This window comes from Entelurus aequoreus, linkage group LG19, assembly GCF_033978785.1.
Source record: "Entelurus aequoreus isolate RoL-2023_Sb linkage group LG19, RoL_Eaeq_v1.1, whole genome shotgun sequence".
Taxonomy (NCBI): domain Eukaryota; kingdom Metazoa; phylum Chordata; class Actinopteri; order Syngnathiformes; family Syngnathidae; genus Entelurus; species Entelurus aequoreus.
In genome coordinates this window covers 36147042-36169962 of record NC_084749.1, presented here as the reverse complement: position 1 = coordinate 36169962, position 22921 = coordinate 36147042, and the positions used below count along the sequence as shown (strand labels likewise).

Here is a 22921-nt window from a genome sequence, read left to right as displayed (position 1 = left end):
ATTGTTTTAAACTCGTACAAACGAATGAGATGCTCACGAAACAAAATTGACATTAAACAGAAAATGCATTTTTGATTTCAGGCATTTAGTCAAACTGTGTGTAAACAAATATTGACCCCTAACATTGTACTACTAAGCCATTCTGCTGCACACTGCGTGTGTGCTGCCTTCGGTGCACCTGAAAAGTCTTCACAGTGCTTCACATTTTGTTATATTACAACATTATTCCAAAATGGAATACATTTATTTTTGACCTCAGAAATTCTACAGGCAAATACCCCATAACAAAAATTTAATTTTGTTGTGCAAATTCATTAAAAATAAAAACTAATAAATCACATGGACGTAAGTATTTAAAGCAGTGGTTCTTAACCTGGGTTCGATCGAACCCTAGGGGTTCGGTGAGTCGGCCTCAGGGGTTCGGCGGAGGTCAAAACACACCCGACTCATTGTGTTAATACAAACTTCTCCCTATCGGCGTATTACGGATACGGTAACAGCAGAAGTCAGACTGATTTGCAGGTGTGTAATTTGTTGTGAGTTTATGCACTGTGTTGGTTTTGTTGTTTGAACAAGGTGATGTTCGTGCACGGTTCATTTTGTGCACCAGTAAAAAAACATGGTAACACTTTAGTATGGGGAACATATTCACCATTAATTAGTTGCTTATTAACATGCAAATTAGTAACATATTGGCTCTAAACTAGTCATTATTAAGTACTTATTCATGCCTTATTTGGCATGGCCTTATTATAACCCTAACCCTCTAACCCTGGCCCTAACCCTAACCCTAACCATATAACTCTAAAGTAAGTATTTGTTACTTAGAATATTTTCCCCTAGTGTCCAAAACACTCTAAATTAAGTCTTTGTTACTTACAATATGTTCCCCTAGTGTCCAAAAAACTCTAAATTAAGTCTTTTTTTTACCTAGAATATGTTCCCCATACTAAAGTGTTACCAAAAACATATAACTTTGTCTTGAATTTGAAAAAAACATTTTTTTATCTTTCACTAAAGAAGGGTTCGGTGAATGCGCATATGAAACTGGGGGGGTTCGGTACCTCCAACAATGTTAAGAACCACTGATTTAAAGACTTTGTTAAATACTAAATACAAGCATGGCACACTTTTCTTTTGGGCAGTTCAGCCCATTTCTCTTTGCAGCACCTCTCAAGCACCACCAGATTGGATGGGAAGCATTGTTTTTATCCAGGATGTCTCTGTACATTGCTGCATTCATTTTAGTCTACTTAGGGAGGTGACCAAGAACCCGATGGTCACTCTGTCAGAGCTACAGCATTCCTCTGTGGAAAGGATAACCTTCCAGAAGGACAACCATCTCTGCAGCAATCAGGCCTGTATGATATAGTGACCAAACGGAAGCTGTTTCTTAGTAAGAATTTTGCCAAAATGCACCTGAAAGACTCTCACGCCTTCCATCCATCCACTACCACTTATTCCCTTCGGGGTTGCGGGGGGTGCTGGAGCCTATCTCAGCTACAATCGGGCGGAAGGCGGGGTACACCCTGGACAAGTCGCCACCTCATCGGAGGGCCAACACAGATAGACAGACAACATTCACACTCACATTCACACACTAGGGCCAATTTAGTGTTGCCATTAAACATAATTCTCTGGTCTGATGAGACAAAGATTGAACTCTTTTGCATGAATGCCAGGCATCATGTTTGGAGGAAACCAGGCATCGCTCATCACCAGGTCAATATGCTGTGGGGATGTTTTTAGCGGCAGAAACTGAGAGACAAGTCAGGATAAAGGAAAAGATGTACAGAAAGGACAAAACTGCCTAAAGATAGGTGTGCCAAGCTTATGGCATCATATTCACAAAGACTTTGAGGCTGTGATTGCTGCCTCAAAGATGCATCAAGTATTGAGCAAAGGCTGTGAATACTTATGTACATGTGATTTGCTAAACTTTTTTAAAAAACATTTTACATTGGGGTATTGTCTGTAGAATTACGACAAAAATGAATTTATTTCATTTTAGAATAAGGCTGTAACATAAAATGTGGGAAAAATTGAAGCGCTGAAAATACCTTCCAAATGCACTGTAGCTACAGAAGCCTGTTGCTCAAATCTCAAACTAATTTTAAAACACATACCGTATTTTTCTGACTATAAGTCGCAGTTTTTTTCATAGTTTGGCCGGGGGTGCGACTTATACTCAGGAGCGACTTATGTGTGAAATTATTAACACATTACCGTAAAATATCAAATAATATTATTTAGCTCATTCACGTAAGAGACTAGACGTATAAGATTTTATGGGATTTAGCGATTAGGAGTGACAGATTGTTTGGTAAACGTATAGCATGTTCTATATGTTATAGTTATTTGAATGACTCTTACCATAATATGTTACGTTAACATACCAGGCACGTTGTCAGTTGGTTATTTATGCGTCATATAACGTACACTTATTCAGCCTGTTGTTCACTATTCTTTATTTATTTTAAATTGCCTTTCAAATGTCTATTCTTGGTGATGGGTTTTATCGAATAAATTTCCCCCAAAAATGCGACTTATACTCTAGTGCGACTTATATATGTTTTTTCCCTTCTTTATTATGCATTTTCGGCCGGAGCGACTTATACTCCGGAGCGACTTATAGTCCGAAAAATACGGTAACATACTCATTGTTTTGTGAAACATATTTTACTTGTATCACCTGGAAGGTGAAGTGTTACTGTACTTTCCTGTATTACAAAAAAAATATATATATGTATATATAATGAAAAATCTAAAACAAATGTATGGAAAAAATTGTTGGTGTGTTCTGACGCAGGGATAACCAACCACCCAATGAAAAGCAATTAAGAAAAAAAAATGAATAGAGACATTTTTTTTTTAAATATATAGTTTTAGATAAAAGTACATCAAAATAATAAATGAAGAAATAAATAACATTAACAATATTTTTTTATTGAGGCTGCAGGAAAAAAAAACCTTCCTAGGTTAATAAGGGATAATGGGGGTACATGGAAGCAAAATTCAACTCAAACTGTGACAGCAACTTTTACAATATGTTTTTTGTCACTTAGTCATGCTAATCAGTTAAATCCCTTGTGTGTTGTGTACAGTAATTTCTGATTAAAATTCAAATGAACTACCATTATTTCCATCCAATTACTAGAGTAGTTGACCACTACTAAAACAAGATTAGCAAAATGGGCTGTAAAAAGAGCTGTGCCTTTTACTTGCGCACATCAAACCACGCTACCATGATCTTCTCTTTGGAAACAAACTTCAGGCTCGCAACGATGCGCAGTCAGGATGTATTTACAGTTTGTTTTTCTATTTTCTTTCATACATTGATACGTAAATATTTGTATTCTTTACATTTTAAATAACGTTTAATGAATGCAAATCCATGTCCCAAGCAGATGAATTTAAAGCTTCGCGAAAACATGCAAGCTCCACACAGAAAGGCCCAAGACTACAAGCCTTTAAACTTTGAACAACACTGAGATGAACCTTCAGTGCTTCCCTGGCCTCATTTCTAGGATTCTGTAATTATCGCAAACCACTTCCCAAATGTTCTCCCATGGAGCAATCATTTTGCTAGTATATAGTATAGTATATAGTATATATAACCAAGGTGCTTTAATGTAGTATTAGTTTAAAGCTATGCACACTTATGTATATATATATTTTTTCATTTACCTCAAATGGAGTTTACTATGATTACATTGTGAGTGTACTGGTAGAGGTCCAATTTTAGAAGTTATTTATTTATTTTATATCTATCTTGGTCTGCTTTTTCCTACACAATTTGGGACTGAGCACTTTATGAACAGACAATATCAGAACCAATGCAGCTATCAAAAGAAGATCCAACAAAACAGCAGCACCACTGCAAACTAAACTCTAAAATGAAATGCAGTACACGAATGGGATCTAATTGAAGTGTACATTTCAGTATGCTGTTAACTTCTCTCTCCTCTTCTTCACCTGTTCACAGCCTGTTGAGTATAGTAGGTAATTAATTTGATATACTACAGCATTGTTTGATTAGGATTATCACAGCTGTTTAGTGTAAAGCTCTTACCTCCTAGCCCTGTGTTCCATGCTTTCTCTAGTTCCATCTCAACCCAACCAAGGCAGAAAGCCCAAACCCAAGCGTGGTTCTTGCTTGACATGTATACCTGTTAAATAGGAATTTCATTGTAAATTAATATTCAAAAAAGCTATACCAGCTGCGTCAAGTCCAAATACGAGAGCAATTGTCTATATCTCAACACATTTTTCATGTAAAAAATAATTAAATAGAATTCTGCCTTAGGCTATATTATGTACAATACATGGCCCTTTTCTTTTATGTAAGCACAGCTGTGCAGTTGTGCCAATAATGAATGACAGGATGGATGAGGTGAATAAAACTTGTTAGGCTACGGTATTTTAGCATCAAGGGAATCTGTGTCAGGTTCCCAGTGAAAGTAGTAAGCACCCTTTTAAGGAAGAAAAAAAATTAAATAGAAAAAAAAATGAGGAACATTTCGATCAGCACAAAGTGCTAACATGCAAACCCCGAAAAATATTTTTGAAAATCAAGACTACATTTCCTGCAATTGGGAGCATTCTACACTATATTGTACCTTTAGATGTATTCTTTATTTATTCACCAACCTCTTTTGGTGGTCCCATTTAATGTACCACAGAATTTTTAGGGGTTATTTAGTAGAGAATTTACTAACATTATTATCATTGAAAATGTAATGTAAAATTCTATACCATGCATGTAAAGAACTCAAAACATTTCTTATTTGGCAACTCTGTCTTGTGGCCGTGCCCCCTCGGGTAATATACTTCTGGTGTTGTGACCTGTTTACAATCCCTTACGTCAAAAATATACTTTCTCGCTGGGTACTGACCAACATTAAAATACAGTAGCGCAGTAGGCCTAAATATTCATTAAAAACAAGGCATAGGTTTTATATGTTTAATATTTTTGGCACTGGAACATTACACACAGTTTAAACAGTAACACCGTGTTTGAATACAGGAAAATAAAACACTGTACTTAAATCAAGTCATTCTCTGGTGTACCACTAGATGGAGCCTGTGCATGTACCACAGTTTGAGAATCACTGGTCTAGAACTACAACTGGTTCGGAACTAAAAAGGTGTTTGGATTAGAATCATCCAAATATGATTAGAAAAGTGGACAGCAGTCAACATTGTGGCTCTGAGAGCGAACAAAGACGACTACAAGTAAGCTAACTAGATGGTTACGCAAACTAGCAAGCTTGTTTCGGTGCTCCTGATCGTCTTCACGTCCTGCAACTCAGTGCGGCGTTTAGGCAAAAGGAAAAGTGAGTATTGCGGTTGAGGCGAGTTTTCAACAAATTTGGTTCATATCCTATTTTCATTGATATTTAATTTAAAAAAACAAGGAACTGATATTTTGACATGAAAATGCACTGGTTTGTATAGGGACACTTTGTTATATATACTTTCTCTATTGAACCAAGAGCGGTATGTCCTCTTGGTGCTGCACCATTCAGAATCCAGAACCTCCCTAACTGGGATTTACACCATAGTTTAGCCTCTTTTATAGATGAAAAAGCCACAAATGAGATCCTTGTTTTGTCCACTTAAATGAAAGACTTCAGGAAATTCCCTGTATAAGACAAATGCTAGAGCACATGCAATAATATAAATGGATTAGACTTTATATAGGGCTTTTCTATGCACTTAAAGCGCTTCACAGAGAACTGAGGACCTATCATTCACTCCACAGGTATGCATGATGGTGGTAAGCAACATCTGTAACCACAGCTGCCCTGAGGTAGACTGACGGAAGTGTGGCTGCCAATTTGCAACTACAGCACCTCCGACCACCACCAAACATTCATACACAATCATACACTAGTGTGAGTGGCACTGGGAGCAAGGTGGGTGTCATTCTTTCTCAAGGACACAACGACCGTGACTAAGATGGCGGAAGGTAAAATCAAACCAGGAACCCTCAAGTTGCTAGATATCCGCTCTACTATCTGAGCCACACCGCCCATCACCAGTGTTACCAAGTTATGCGGGGTGGCAGACATAAAACAGTCAGTCTACCCCAGGAGCAGCTGTAGCTACTATAGTAGTTTACCACAGTTACCGCTACAAAGTATGGAGTGAATCTTCTTGTAAGACAATTGCTGACAAACAATATTGCAAAGCATTGAGCTATTACAGTAAATCAGACAACTTGCAACAATTGGTGCAAAATACAAATACAGTATGTCAAATTTCCTCTTCAATAAAGTAAAATTGTAACATTCATAAATCTTTATTCACAATTTTATCAGATTAGGTCCTCATTCAAATCCACTCTTGACATTGCTGGCAACAGAATATTGTAACCAAATGACTTGCGTTTAGTCAGTGAACGACCACGGATGTCAAGAATCTGGCTGATCATCATCAGTCATCATCAATCAAAATAGAATGCCTGCCACCCGGATATGTGCGCGTCGATTAAGATTGCCAGCCACTGTGCGCCAAATAAAATTGCCCACTATCCTAAAACGGTCGCGCACAATCCAACACTTAAGATTGCCCATCAATATGTGAGCACACTTCGCGTCAAATACTGTATGTTTGTGCCGGCTGAATCCAATGATTAAGATTGCCTGAAAATATCAGTGTGCCGGATAAAATTGCCCGCCACTACAATATGAAGTATAAACAATAAAACATTGAATATGAAGAATATGTGATCCATGTTTACTTTCCTGACGACGTCCAGGATCCTAAGTTTTGCAACAAATCAGAAATATCCATCTATCCATTTTTTATCAATGTCTCCATTGCTCCTCAAGCAACTAAAATGTGTCAAACATGTCCAACCAAGTGTGTAGAGTGTTTTGCATACATTACCCATTAGGCATATATTAACCCTTGTGTGGTGTTCATATTGTTGTTACTCAGCCAGTGTTTGTGGGTCTGATGGACCCGTTGCATTTTGTGGCTTTTAATGCCTCACAATCAAACACTTATGTTAAAATACTGACTTATCCCAAAAAACATCTGTAATGAAGTGCTTCGAGAGGCTGGTAAAGGAATACATTGTCTCCAGACTTCCCCCCACATTCGACCCATACCAGTTTGCTTATCGCCCTAACCGCTCCACGGAGGACGCCATCTCCTCTGCACTCCACCTGAGCTTAGAACATCTGGAAGGAAAGGACACACACGTGCGGATGTTGTTTCTGGACTTCAACTCGGCATTCAACACCATCATCCCGCAGCACTTGGTGAGCAAACCTTGGATTCAGTACCCCCCTATGCAACTGGCTGCTTGACTTCCTCACAGACAGAACCCAGTCTGTGAGAGTGGGCAACAACACCTCCAGTGCCATCTCCCTGAGCACCGGCTCCCCCCCAGGGCTGCATCCTGAGTCCGCGTTGATGACCCATGACTGCTGCGCCAGGTACCCAACAACCACATTGTGAAGTATGCGGACGACACAGCAGTAGTGGGCCTCATCCGTGACAACAACAACATGGACTACAGGGAGGAGGTGAAACATCTGGTTGACTGGTGCAGAACCAACAACCTGGTCCTGAATGTCGACAAGACCAAGGAGATCATCGTTGACTTCAGGAAGCACCAGTCCAGCCACACTCCACTCTTCATCAATGGCACAGCGGTGGAGATAGTAAGCAGCACTAAGTTCCTGGGGGTGCAGATAACTGACAATATAACCTGGTCCCTACACACCGGAGCTCTTGTAAAAAGAGCTCAGCAGCACATGCACTTTTTGCGTGGGATGAAAAGAGCACAGCTCCCTCCCTCCATTCTCAGCACATTCTACAGAGGCACTATAGAGAGCCTGCTGACCAACTGCATCTCTGTCTGGACTGGAGCCTGCAGTGCCTCAGACTGGAAGTCTCTCCAGAGAGTGGTGAGGATGGCGGAAAAGATCATCAGGACTCCTCTTCCTCCTATCCAGGCGATCGCAAAAAGCCGCTGCCTGACCAGGGCTCAGAAAATCTGTAGAGACTCCTCCCAAACCCAACAATGACTATTTTCACTGCTGGACTCTAGAAAGAGGTTCCGCAGCCTCCGTAGCAGAACCTCCAGGTTCTGTAACAGCTTCTTCCCTCAGGCCGTAAGACTCTTGAACGCATCATAATAATCCCCTCAATTCCCCCCAAAAATGGATGAACTGGCTGGAATATAAAGACAATATAACATACATCCATAAACGTGGATGCATATGCAAAAGTGCAATATATTTATCTTTACAGTAATCTATTTATTTATATCTGCACCTTATTGCTTTTTTATCCTGCACTGCCAACCAGCTAATGCAACGAAATTTCGTTCTTATCTGTACTGTAAAGTTCAAATTTGAACGACAATAAAAAGTAAGTCTAAGTCTAAGACCCACAAACGCTGGCTGAGTAACAACAATATGAACGTTGCATGGAAATTTATCTGCCAGTTTCTGCATCCCACAGGGATTCTTCTTTTGTGTTTCTGCACCTGCGGTTCCCACACAACATTGTTTGTCAACACTGTCTGCTCTCATTTTGTCGCACATTTGACCCTCTGATGTTCTGTGTACCTACACTCTGTCCTCCCCGTTTAGGCCTGCTGTGTGTGTGTGTGTGTGTGTGTGTGTGTGTGTGTGTGTGTGTGTGTGTGTGTGTGTGTGTGTGTGTGTGTGTGTGTGTGTGTGTGTGTGGTACACAGAACATCAATTTCCACACTTCTATTAGCCCCGGGTCCAGTGGACCGCGGACATCTTATATGTAATAGAAATGTGTAGGGGGGGTGTATGGTGTGTGTTCATTAAATATGTATTCTGATATATGTTCTTCACAGAAAATGAGCCAAAGCCAGTGAGTCTCAGTTTGAAAAATTAATTAATTGTATAATTTTTCTTTTAATAAAAATCGAAAACGGGTCCCACAGACCCGAACACTACACAAGGGTTTAATGGGTGTATTTCTGAACTGTGTATGGTACTATTAGACATTTTTTATAATGTCCACATAGTTCAGTGGGCAAGTTGTGTGTTTTTTTATCACACGTTCTGTGTTTGTTTTTGATTAATTAGACCATGAGTTTGAAAGTTTGTCCAAATTAGTACCGATATATAGAGTATGTGTGTGGTCAATGATAACCAACATGTGGAAAACTACACTACAGTATATCTCAATCATGTTTAAAAAAAGGAACTTGAGACAACTCGTGTATTGTAGATTGCGGACCACTGATACGACATGAGCAATTACTTGGCGTAACACCAGTTGGAGCCCAATTGCAACATTTACCCCAGTTTAAAAATAAAAAAACAATGCTTCACAATGTTCAACCTGGCCACTGCCCAGAACTGCTACATAACATCATCTGTTTATCAAATGATGAAAATTATTAGTCAAAGACAGCCTTAATGTTCAAAATGTCATTTCTATCCATAGACATTTCATTCAAAGCTGTGCTCGGTATGCACGGTAGGTCACTGTATAACTTAATTTAAAAAAAAGTTTTGCCATGAGTAAAATGTGCTTGTTCAGTGTTTAAATGTCAAAGCCAAAAAATTAAGACTTTCAGTGTTTAGGTGACTGACAGTTGGTATGAATGGCTTAACTAACACTAGACAGGTTAATTGTGTCAAGCTATCAAGATGATGTACAATTATGAATCACAAACCAGAGAGTACCAAAATCTTCTACAGTAGTACCTCAACTTACAAGCCTAATTGGTTCTGAGACAGCGCTTCTAATTCAAAACACTTGTGTCTCAAATCAATGTCTCCCATTGAAATTAATTCAAATAAATCTAACTGGTGCTCAGCTTTGCCCAAAAGAGCACAATTTTAACATGTAACAGGTCTTTGAAAAAGAAAATCAAACGTTTAGATACAACATCCATCCATCCATTTTCTACCGCTTGTCCCTTTCAGGGTCGCAGGGGGTGCTGGAACCTATCCCAGCTGCAGTCGAGCGGAAGCCGGAGCACACCCTGGACAAGTCGCCACCTCATCACAGGGCCAACACAGATAGACAGACAACATTCATACTCACATTCACACACTAGGGCCAATTTAGTGTTGCCAATCAACCTATCCCCAGGTGCATGTCTTTGGAGGTGGGAGGAAGCCGAAGTACCCGGAGGGAACCCACGCATTGTAAAAAAAAACTAACAATACATTAGAAAGTACTAAAAACTAACAACTACAGTAGTTTTTTAATTAACGTAATAATAATAATCTATTCTATTCTATAATGTAGAGCATTTACCTTGAAGAGTGGACTTCAATGTTATCTCCTTTCAGTTGCTTCACCGTCAAACACACCATAAGCAGCTTTTCCATATTTTCATAGATAAAGTTCCACCGTTTACACATTATTTTAACATTCTTGGCTGGCGTTACTCATTCTGCTTAAGTATTGTGCAGACTAGCAGTGATAAACTCAAATTGCTCAAATTATTAATTGCTTAATTAGATTTTTTTTCAGCCACTTCCTCTTAGCACTGTCCTTCACACACACTTCTTTCCTTCCCATGGTTGGAAAACAAAGTTATGTTGATCTTTAGCTACAAGCTAATACTAGCGAGGAAGACCAGATGTTTTTGACGGATCTTATGGGTTCACTGTGACATTTGCTATGTCAACTAATGGCGAGATTGCTTCTCACACAATTAGTGGAGAGACAGCCCTTATCTCAAAACACTCAAGTTAGGGCACTCTCAAGTTGAGGTACCACTGTATTTTGTTTGAGCATTCATACCCAAATATCTGCTTCTGTGTGTACCCTGAATGCTGCAGTCCTGGTGTTGCTTCAGGGTCTTAAAGGCATGAGGTAGAGAAACTGTGGATGCTTCTGTGACCATAGGATCCTGTTTGTCCTCTTCATGTGTCAATGAAAGATTCTAAGGAGATACTTTAGTTTACAAGGTTTGTTTTGCATTTTAACAATTGGTAACATTTGACCAATGTTAAAGAGTAAAATATTTACGGCTAGCAATAGGCTGCACTCTTTAGCTGCCTGTCAATGGACTGAAGTCCAGCAGTCTTACCTGGCTATGGATGCTGAACTCATTGTCCTCAATCAACTCCAAATCGGGCAACTCGTCTGCTTCAGGCTGCAAGAGGAACGATAGTGAGATTAACATTTTCCACTGCAGAGCATTTGATCCATTCATCTATTCAAGACAATGCTAATCATTTTAAATTTAATTACAGCCATTTAATCACAACAGCAACTGCAAAGATGTACCATGAGAACTGTTGTGAAGGGATGAAGGGTGTAGGATTACCTCCAGTGCGGCTAACATTGACTCTGCTGGCTGAAGGCTACAAGTGTTGGAGTCTTCAATATGTGGCAGGTCAAATGTGCCCTCACCCAGGTATAGACTAACAGGGGAGAACTGGACACACAACTGGGAAAGTGTTGAGATGGGAGTGTGTGGACAGAAATATTATACTCAAATTACAAGAGTGTTTAAAGCCATTTGTACACACATTAGCAAATATTAACCTGCAACACACTTCAACTATACCTTAAAAATTGCTTCTTTTGATTCAGAATTATTCAAATGACTCACTTCTGCACTGACTGAGGGGCTGCAGGCCACCCCATGTCCCTTGCTCATGAGGTATTGATGGATGTAGATGTCTTCATCAGTATGTGTGTCACACAGGTAGAGCTGGAGAACATCTCTAGTGTAGCAATATGGAGCGGCCACTAGGGTGCGATCACAGCAAAGCTTGGCAAAGGAAGCGGTGGCCTCTGAAGTCCAAACCCCCTGCAAATGAGAAACCCCGAGCAATGTGAGCTACCTGCAGCTTGACACCTTCTATTTACAGTCGTCCCGCGTCACATCCCGTTTCAAATAATGCGGCTTCACCACATTGCTGAATTTTTTGGTATATTTTTTGTAACCATAGTCTACAATTTTTAAGTCCAAAATTAGGCATTTTCAGCATAAAATGGCTGAATAATTAAAAAAAAAGATCAATACTACAGGCACTATTGAACACTAGGAGACCAAACCAATCAGAGAGCCCTGTTCAGTATTGTGGCCACAGCTTAGACTTATGCAACATTACTATCTTGAATTAAAAGAATGTACATGTGAATAATGGGTGTTATTTCATATCTACAGGGTGTTTATAATGTTGAAAAACATATTTAGAAGTTCGTAAACAGGTTTTTATGCTCTAACTATTAAAATATTTCATTTATAATTAAGGAGTACTACTTCGCAAAAAAAATCTATTGCGGTTATATCCGGAACCAATCGACAGCGATAAACAAGGGACGACTAATGTCAAATATTCTACTCGCAAATATAATAACAAATGAGTTTTGAATTATACCTAAATGCATACCACAAAGAGTTTTATGAAAGATGTGACTCTCTAAACAAGTTTTTGGACTGTGTGGTCTTTCCAGTAAACAAATGCTTTCCAAACAAATTGTATTCCAGATATAAGAAGTAAAGTCAAATATTAAAAACACTGTCAATATAATATACAAAACATTGCTTCTTTATATAACTCAGAGGGCTTACAGTTGTTGGTTTGATTCCAGCTAGTGATGACGGGACAGCTTGTGCTGGTAATGAGGAGAAACTTGACCTGAGAAAACAGTAAGAGGAAAAGCTCCAGCTTTGTCACGCTAGTGTCTGCCTTGCTTAGATGTTTATATCATTAAATATGCCTACTTGAGAAACTTCAGGTCTGCAATGTTTACAGTGATTATATTGCCAAAGTCCACAAGATACACCTCAACCTTGTTGAGGCTGAAAACGTGGTGAATCACTCCCCGGTAGAAAAACATGTACTTGGATGACACACAACAGACCTGACCCTGTCTGACAAATTGCTCTTGAAGGTGGTACCGAGCTGAGATTTCAGGAGAGGAGTAACATCGTCTAGAAGTAGACAAAGAAGTTTAAATGGGGGATTTCTGCACCTCTTCTTTGGATTCTCTTATGGCACTAACATGTCCTTACCTCATCTTAACCATCATGTCCACCAACTCACGGGCCTCCTCGCTCTCGTTAAAGCATATATAGAAGAGCCCAGGAGACTCCACTTGTTCCACCCTGACTTGTACCAACTCTCGAATGGCATGCTGCGTCGGCTGTTTAAGACGTTGAGTTTGCATGGCGTCCGGCGGAATAGAGGTGCTGCAGTAAACCTTAATGGCAGGGCACATCTCTGACATCTAAAAACAGATAAAAGCACAAATAAAGCAGAATGGGTATATTTTATTTTAACTCAGTAAACCACGGGTGTGAAACTCTTTTCCATTGAGGGCCATGTCTCAGTCCTGGCTGCCTTCAGAGAGCTGCTTGTAAAATATGAATATAAATGAATACGGATTTGCCTCATGATATTATTACACAACTGCTTATGCATTTATTGTATATTTGTGTTAAGTACACTTTAAAAAAAAAATGTAGATTTTACGGTAAAGTCCTGGCAGTTCAGTCGCCAGGATCTTACCATACAATTTACAGTGATTTTCACTGCATATTACTGTAGATGGAAACCGTAACACTGTTTTTCTACGGTAAAGTTCTGGCGACTGAGCGGTCAGTTTTAACCTGTACATCTATGGTTATTGTTTGTATGGCGTGTTACTGTAAATAAAAATACGAAACCACAGTTTTTTTTACAATAAAATTCTGGCGACTTAGCCGACAGGTTTTTTTTTTACCATAAAATGTGTCATTTTTACAGTGTACAACTTGACGGAAAACTTGCTTTGAATTCATAAGTCAAGCATTGAAGTATTTAAAACAACAAAAGCATTTTGAAATGTATATTTATTATATTATTAGACAATATAAAGTTTAAAAGATATGCAATTGCATGCAGCACATTAATTTGTTTTCCTGTCAAAAAGAATGAATGAATTTAGCAATATTATTTTCAGGCTTTCGTGGGTCATTTAAAATGATTGTGGCGGGCCCAGGCCCGGGCCCAGTTTTATATCTTTGCTGTAGAGCATAATTTTTTCAGCGTAAACCAGGCTGTACAATATAACTAATATAAACGTTGTCGTTGATTGCCTATTTAGGAAAATATATTTACAATATTTTTACCCCTTCTTGGTTCATCGAATGGTTGCTGGCCAATAGCTCTTCATCCTGGTCCACTGATGAATCGTGACCACCATCTTCCTTGCCTTCCCACAGAGAGTCTCCAAAGTGAGACCTTGTATTTGGCTGATTTATAGCATCAAGATCGCCTTTGATAAACAGATAAACATGTTTGATTTAGGAAGAATGTACAGTGCATCTGGAAAATATTCCATATTCCTTTTTCCACATTTTGTTATGTTACAGCCTTATTCCAAAATTGAATCAATTAAATTTTTTCCACAAAATTCTACACACAATACCCCATTATAACAATGTTTTGGTTTTTTTTTAGAATTTTTTACAAATGTATTAAGAATAAAAAAACAAGAAATCACTTGTACACAAATATTCACAGCTTTTTCCATAAAGCTCAAAGGTGAGATAAGGTGCATCCTGTTTAAACTGATCATCCTTGAGATGTTTTTACAGCTTAATTGGAGTCTACCTAGGATAAATTCAGTTGATTGGACATGATTTTGATAGGCAAACACCTGTCTACATTATATATAAAGTCCTACTCTTAACAGTGCACGGCAGAGCACAAACCAAGAATAAAGTAGAAGGAATTGTTTGAAGACCGCCGAAAGAGTATTGTCTCAAGGCACAAATCTAGAGAAAGGTAAAGAAACATATCTTAAAAGTCCCAATGAGCACAGTGGCCTCAATCAGCAGTAAATGGAAGATTTTTGGAACCACTAGAACTCTTCCTAGAGCTGGCCGGCCGTCTAAACTGAGCGATCAGGGGAGAAGGACCCTAGTCAGGTAGGTGACCAAGAGCCCGATTGTCACTCTGTCAGAGCTACACCATTCCTCTGTAGAGAGAGGATAACTTTACATAAAGACAACCATCTCTGCAGCAATTCACCAATCAGGCCTGTATGGTAGAGTGGCCATACGGAAGCCATTCCTTTATAAAAAGTTTGCCAAAATGCACTTAAGAGACTGTCAGACCATGAGAAACAACATGTTCTGGTCTGATAAGACAAAGATTGAACTCTATGGCATGAATGCCAGGCGTCACGTTTGGGGGTAACCAGGCACTGCTAATCACCAGGCCAATACCATCCATACAGTGAAGCATGGTGGTGGCAGCATCATGGTGTGGGGATTTCAGCAGCAGTAGCTGGGAGACTCATCAGAATAGAGGAAAAGATGAATGCAGTACAGAGACATCCTGGATGAAAACCGGCTCCAGAGCACTCTTGAACTCAGACTGGGGCGACGGTTAATCTTTTAGCAGGGCAAAGACACTAAGCACACAGCCAAGATATCAAAGGAATGGCTTTAAAACAACTCTGTAAATATCCTTGAGTGACCAAGCAAGAGCACAGACTTGAATCCCATTGAAAATCTCTGGAGCGATCTGAAAATGGCTGTGCATCGACACTTCCCATTCAACTTGATGGAGTTTGAGAGGTACTGCAAAGAGAAATGGGCAAAACCGTCCAATGATAGATGTGCCAAGCTTGTGACAACGTATTCAAAAAAGACTTAAGGCTGTAATTGCTGCCAAAGGTGCATCATCAAAGTATTGAGCTAAGGCTGTGAAACTTATGCACATGCGATTTTTCCGTTTTATTATTTGGAACAAATGTTTTAAAAATTCTAAAAAAAAATGTTTTCACATTGTCATTATTGGGGTAGTTTGTGTAGAATTTTGAGGACAAAAATGAATTTATTCCACTTTGGAATAAGGCTGTAACATAACAGAATGTAGAAAAAGTGAAGTGCTGTGACTACTTTGCAGTACACTGTAGCTTTTAGTTTCCAATAATACTGTGAGATGCACCTACCTGAAGGTAAAGGTGTGCAGGCCTGGATGTTCTTGATGAGCCAGTGGTGTCCACTGTCTTTCTCCGCAGGTTGCAGGTGGAAGATGTCGCTCATAGCATCAACAAGCTCAGTGACACTGACAAAGCCATTCTCTTTCAGTGGCAAGTCCTCGCCAAAAAGCCTCTTTAAAGACATTAACAAAAATAATAGAACCTTCCCTGACTGGACAACTAAGCAGCACTCAACTTATTGAGCGTGTTTTACTACACAGAAAATGTGCATACTATATTACTACAACAAATAATTACATTTCCTAACTACTTTGTGATTCTTTTTAAAATAATTCTAACTGTTGCATTCTTCGTGAACTGTGATCCTTACCTTATATTCATTTGGTAAATTGTGAACTGATAATCCACAGTCATTTTGACCGACAATCTGAAAATATGAAAGTTTGCATGAAAGACTGTATATTAAGTCGGAAAGACAGAATTACACATTTTTTGCTTAGCTCATGTTCTATCAGCCAAAAATAGAAATATGTCTCACAGAGTAAACGACTTCTCCACCAGTTAAAGATACAATACAGAGTTATGCACTATTTCTAAAACAGACAGAAGACAAGAGGAGCTTATGGTGAGATAAAATGTCAATTATGTGGCATTTTAATGCTATAATGTTCAGTGTTGCGGAGTCACGACACCTTGACGATGAACTATGGATTTACTCAACAAGCGGAGGACACAATCAAGAAAGTCAACTGGTAATTAAGGCTGCAACTAACAACTAATTTGATAATCGATTAATCTGTCGAATATTACTTCGATTAATTGATTAATAATCGGATAAAAGAGACTAACTACATTTCTATCCTTTCCAGTATTTTATTGAAGAAAAAAACAGCATACTTGCACCATGTTCTTTCAACTTGCCAAATAAAACAAGGAAAATGTTACAAAAATGTTTTTTTTTTATAAACTGCACCATTGTCATGCACAATAGCAATCATTTTGCTTGGGGGAATTTCAAACCTGGCTACTACCTATTCCAAACATTCTGCAATGTTGGATGCTGAATGTCTTTCCTCTAGTGGCATGGTCGTAAGGCAGATTGACTTCATGTTCAATTCGTCTCCAATGTAATGGCATGTATTGCCAAGGTAGGCTTCCGTGGCTACACTTGTCCACACATCAGTAGTGAGAGCAATTTTGCTCTGGGTGGCTTTTATGTCAGTCTACACTGCTTGGAATGTCTGCTCCTACTTCCTCTCCATCACTTTGGTAAAATGGGTCCTCGAGGGAAGAGTGTAACCAGGGTTGAGGATGTGAATCATTTGTCTAAAACCTTCATCCTCCACCATTGATAGTGGCCTCATGTCAGTTAGCAACATATTCAGGATAGCATCAGTCAAAGCAGCCGCTTGCTGTGGTGTGCACACCTTCCTTTGTACCAAGTCACTAATGCTGGCTTGTTTCTTTCTGAAATGAGAGAAACCATATAATGAACATACATAGTAGCACCATTTACATGTAACTCAATACATACATAGTTGATTTAATTAATAATTTCTGACGTAAAAGGCAAATACGTCACCACATTAAAATAAAAGCTAAATTAAATAAATGGACATTGGGGATGCAGCATACACCAATAATAACACAGAAATGTAACTCATCAGATCAGAACTGAATCAGATATTGTACCCGTTTCTGTTGTGAATAATAAAGGATTCATTTTAGGCTGCCTCTGAATAATAGCATGAAATATTCCAGCACCTTCATAACGTTTAGTTATACTAAAGCAGGGGTCACCAACGCGGTGCCCACGGGCACCAGGTCGCCCGTAAGGACCAGATGAGTCGCCCGCTGGCCTGTTCTGAAAATCGCATCTTTTTTTTTTTTTAAATCAACATAGAAAAAACACAAGATACACTTTCAATCAGTGCATCAACCCAAAAAACCTCCCCCCCATTCACACTCATCCACACCCACTCACACAAAAGGGGTTATTTCTTTCTGCTACCAATATCCTGGTTCCCACAACATAGACAACACATCTGCAAGGGACACAGTCCCTGAAGCACACATGATTGTATGTGCTGCTGGTCCACTAACATTTTCATTAATTACTATTTTATATTGTTTTACTTTCTTTTTTATACAAGAAAATGTTTTTTATTTATTTATATTATTTTATTTTATTTTTAAAAAAAGGACCTTATCTTCAACAGACAAGGTTGTCAATGAAATTAGATTTGTTTAAAGGGTTTTTAAAACCAGGTCCAGTCCAGATAATGTCGAAGTCGGACTCAGCAACACACACCTTCATTCATCTACGCAGAAAAAAATTAGGGAACACAACAGATTGCATATAATTTATAAACAAAATTACATTTTCAAAATAAGCATTTATGTACAGTCCAGATTATGTCCAGGTCACTCAAATTAGGGAACACAACAACAGATAGCATATAATCTATAAACATAATTATACTTTCAAAATAAGCCTTTGAGGACTTCCCTTCTTTTTTATGTTTTTTGGCATCATTATCGTTTTCAAGAATGTAACTTTCTAAAGTTAAAAAATACTGAATAAATGTTTTAAAGAAAGTAATACTAAGTGAATATCTGTTTTTGGCCTTAAAAATAAACCTTTTACCGAGTACTATAATTAAATTGACTAAATCATGATTGTCAATGAACTCTCCTAAAATAACAGAAACCACATCAAGCTTCATAAACAAACCAATCCTTAAACAAATTTTTTCAACTTCCAAAACGAAGACACAATATGACAATACCAAAACAAATGCAGGGTGGATTCAGACTCCTGACAACAAAATCGGCAATCATCTGACTCTGTCATATTCCATAATTTTAACATTTTCCCCGTGGGTAAGAAGTTATAAATAATTTTAAATTTGAAAATAACGATTTTGCACATCGACAGTAGTTTTATAGATTAATTTGAATATGGCATCCCACGGCAACGGGCAGTCAAAAAAGTCCTCCCATTTTCCATATGTGTTGTATGGAGCAGCCTTCAAAGATTTCTTAATTAAATAAAAATTATATATTTTTCTATTTATTTTAGTTCCTTTTTGCCAACTACAATTTCTTATTAGAGGTTTACAAACTAATAATTTAGTAGTTCCATAATTAATTATTTGTTTCCATCTTTTCCCAATTACTCCAGTTAGTTGATTAAATGAAAAGCTTGAGCAAACATCACCATACATAGTTCTAAATTCGTCAATCAATCAATCAATCAATGTTTATTTATATAGCCCTAAATCACAAGTGTCTCAAAGGGCTGCACAAGCCACAACGACATCCTCGGTACAGAGCCCACATACTTACATACATACATACATACATACATACTCATCATACTTCATAATTTTACCACTATTCATTGATAATATCATTGAGAAAAATGATTCCTCTTTCAAACATATTTTTCCAAAAGAAAGGCTTTCCATCTATTACAATATTAGAGTTCATCCATATTATCTGCTGCAAAATATCGTCTCTTTTTTCTGGCACATAAAATTGAAAACACCACCATGAGTGGATTGTTTCCTTTAGGAACCCTGCCATGTTTCCTAGCAGACTCTCTACATAAGAAAAATGGGACGGGATCACTTGTAAAAAAGGATACAATTTCTTTTGATACAGTACATGTTTTTTGTCCAACAGGACACTTGTGTACCACTCAGTGTTTAAATACATCTTTGGAACAATTGATGCTTTTAATGACAGACACATAGCTTCAAGGTTGAGAAGTTTCAGGCCCCCATACTCATTGTACAAAACCTTTCTTTTAATCTTTTCTGGTTTGCCGTCACAGACAAAATCGAAGACCCTCCGCTCATAAATCTTAAAGTTTTGTGATGGAGCTGGTAATGACAAAAACAAATAAATAAATAGAGGAATAATTAACGAGTTGACAATAGATATTTTACCATACAAGGTTAAGGATTCCCTTTCCATAATTGCATAATTTTGTCCAGCTTTCTTAGTCGATTATCATAATTTACTGAGCCTAGATCTTCCAGATTTTCTGGGACAACAACACCAAGTATGTTAACTGGTCCATCTGTCCACAAAACAGGCACTTTGCATTCCATTCGAAAGGACGTTCCGTTTAGATTTCCGATCCTTAACATTTTACATTTATCATAATTAAGCTTAAGGCCAGATTTCTGTGAAAATATGTCCAAAAGATTAAGAAGGTTCCGCAAACAATGAGGAAAAATCTTATCTTTGTGAATCAGCCTTTTCTGACATGAACTTCATCAAAAACAAATACAGAACACGCCTCACTGATGCACAGCTGCAAGACTTACTCAGAGTTGCAGTGTCAAGTTACACACCAGAGTACAACACACTAGTTAACAGCATGCAATGCCAGACTTCCCACTAACTGACAAAGAAACAGATAACAGATTTGGTGTCCAGTTCAAAGTGTGACATGATTTATTTAAAAATTTGAGAGTTTACTTTTGTATTTTACATGAGTTATTATTTGTACAAACATGGTGCAAAGTAATTCATGATTTGTTAACATTTTTTAGTGGCTAGCTAGTTAAAATGGGATATTGTGATTTCACAACACTGTCTTAGAAGTGATCATTTGAAAATGTTCAATTTGAAAAATGTGCACCTAGAGAAAATATAAAAATAAAGTGTTGCATATTGATATTTATCTGTTTCTAAATATATTTATTGTGAGAAATCATTAAGATGATCAGTGTTTACACACAGATAAATATCATTAATTATTAATAATAACAGAGTTAAAGGTACATTGAGCAAATTGGCTATTTCTGGCAATTTATTTAAGTGTGTATCAAACTGGTAGCCCTTCGCATTAATCAGTACCCATGAAGTAGCTCTTGGTTTCAAAAAGGTTGGTGACCCCTGTACTAAAGCGTCACTCAAATCTAAATAAATATTTATATAGCTTTATTGAGCCCGGCTACATTGATCCATTATGAAACCAACCTGAGATATTTCTTTCCGTTACGTTTATTTCGAAATTGGTAACCGTGCGTTACTCACAAAAAAGCTGAACTCATGAATGCCTGTTGCGACTCAAAACAACACAGAAAATGCACTCTCCAAGAAGTTCCTAACACTCTGAAAGTTAATACACAACTGTTGCTGCTTCGCTTCCTTAAAAAAATCTCCTCGTTAACAAAATATTAAAAACACACAAAGACGGACACAACGGATCAATGTACCCGGACTATGGACTTAAAAAGTTACGTACCATGAGTTCTTCCCTTCATCCATGGCTCCAACATGTTTCCTCTTCAGGTGCTCCTGAAGCAATGTTGTACTTCCGTGCCATTTTGCAGGAAACTGTCTTCTTTGAAGTCTTTAAAGTAAAGTGTTCCCACACTTTTGACGACTTAGGTCGTACACTTTTCTCCATTGAAGCAATAACCTCAAGATGTTTCTCCGCTGAACTATCCGTACTGTTTTCCTCCGCCATTTTTCGAATGTTTCCAGGCAAAGGAGATGGCGTCGTCATGTGAGCTGCACATGACATATCATTAGCTGGCTTACTGCCACCTCATGAGACGTAGCCTCAGCGCCCCCCTGCCGCTGTTTTGTACTGTTTTTGTACTTATTTTGACTATTGTTTCTCAGCTGTTTGTAAATGTTGCAGTTTATAAATAAAGGTTTATAAAAAAATAAAAACGTAGCCTCAGCGCATGCGCATAGCATACATCCAACGAATCGATGACTAAATTAATCGCCAACTATTTTTATAATCGATTAGTTGTTGCAGCCCTACTGGTAATGTCTCAATGTGTTGCCAATCAACCTGCATGTCTTTGGAGGTGGGAGGAAGCCGGAGTACCCGGACGGAACCCACGCAGTCACGGGCAGAACATGCAAACTCCACACAGAATAATCCCGAGCCCGATTTGAACTCAGGACTACTCAGGACCTTCGTATTGTGAGGCAGATGCACTAACCCCTCTCCCACCGTGCTCATAACACTAATATAAAAGTCATGGTTACTGACTAACATTACAAACATTGTCCACAAGATGGACCTCCATCCATTAAGTTTCTATTGCTTATCCCTGAATATTATAAAAATTTAAGTCAGGATATTCCACGGGCCAGACTTCAAATTTAACTTGGGACGTCTCGCCGGCCAAATTGACAACGCTGGCAGTCCACACTTGGCCCCACGGACCGTAGTCTGGACACTCCTGGGTTAGAGTGAAGATAATATAACAGCAACTGTTGTTGTGTCAATATGGTCGAAGCCAGTACACGACACGTAGGAGAAGGGCAGATTAATCCATAAATTGGGGGTGTCAATATCAAGGGTAGTATTAATATATGATTAGTAGGGGTGTAACGGTACGTGTATTTGTATTGAACCGTTTCGGTACGGGGGTATCGGTTCGGTTCGGAGGTGTACCGAACGACTTTCCACACGGACATATTAAGTAGCGTAACGCACGTTGTGTAAACAATACACACCGAGGCACAACACACGGCATGCTAGCAGCTAACGGGCTACGATAGACTGACCATACGTCCTCTTTTCACCGGACATGTCCTCTTTTGCGGAGCTGTCAGGGCTGAGATTCTTAAATGCCTCAAATTTCCGGCATTTTGAGTTAGGGTTGCGTGTATTTTCAATGTACTGTAGCGTCCAGAAGAAGTGCACACCAAGTCTGACGCTCTTTTTAAACTGTTATTGAGCAACCTGTACTAACACAGCTCAACTTATCTCGTTCCTTCCACACACACGTCTATCCTCACTCCTCATTTCCGCAACAACAACGCTTCCTCCTTACAGGCGTGCTACATTCACAACAATGGGAATTCTGAATATCACTCACTCAAGGACACAACATCAACTTCAGCAGGTCGTTACACTACGTTCAGGGTTAAAGGCCTACTGAAACCCACTACTACCGACCACGCAGTCTGATAGTTTATATATCAATGATGAAATCTTAACACTGCAACACATGCCAATACGGCC

At 38.6% G+C, this 22921-nt stretch overlaps 1 protein-coding gene across 2 annotated transcripts in view; it reads right to left on the bottom strand.

Moving 5' to 3' along the window:
- Positions 1 to 2925: 2925 nt before the first annotated feature.
- Positions 2926 to 22921, bottom strand: part of tdrd5 (tudor domain containing 5) — a 30641-nt gene continuing 10645 nt past the window's right edge. The window contains exons 7-18 of one of the 2 annotated variants that reach the window (XM_062028418.1): positions 16283 to 16339; positions 15922 to 16084; positions 14090 to 14235; positions 12992 to 13206; positions 12701 to 12910; positions 12548 to 12614; positions 11579 to 11779; positions 11291 to 11413; positions 11051 to 11116; positions 10762 to 10903; positions 4073 to 4169; positions 2926 to 3986 (exon numbers count right to left, since the gene is read on the bottom strand). In XM_062028418.1, the coding sequence (XP_061884402.1) occupies positions 4111 to 4169; positions 10762 to 10903; positions 11051 to 11116; positions 11291 to 11413; positions 11579 to 11779; positions 12548 to 12614; positions 12701 to 12910; positions 12992 to 13206; positions 14090 to 14235; positions 15922 to 16084; positions 16283 to 16339 (1449 nt within the window). In that variant the 3' untranslated portion in view covers positions 2926 to 3986; positions 4073 to 4110. The remainder of the gene's footprint in view (positions 3987 to 4072; positions 4170 to 10761; positions 10904 to 11050; positions 11117 to 11290; positions 11414 to 11578; positions 11780 to 12547; positions 12615 to 12700; positions 12911 to 12991; positions 13207 to 14089; positions 14236 to 15921; positions 16085 to 16282; positions 16340 to 22921) is intronic. The other variant, XM_062028420.1, reaches the window with a different exon arrangement.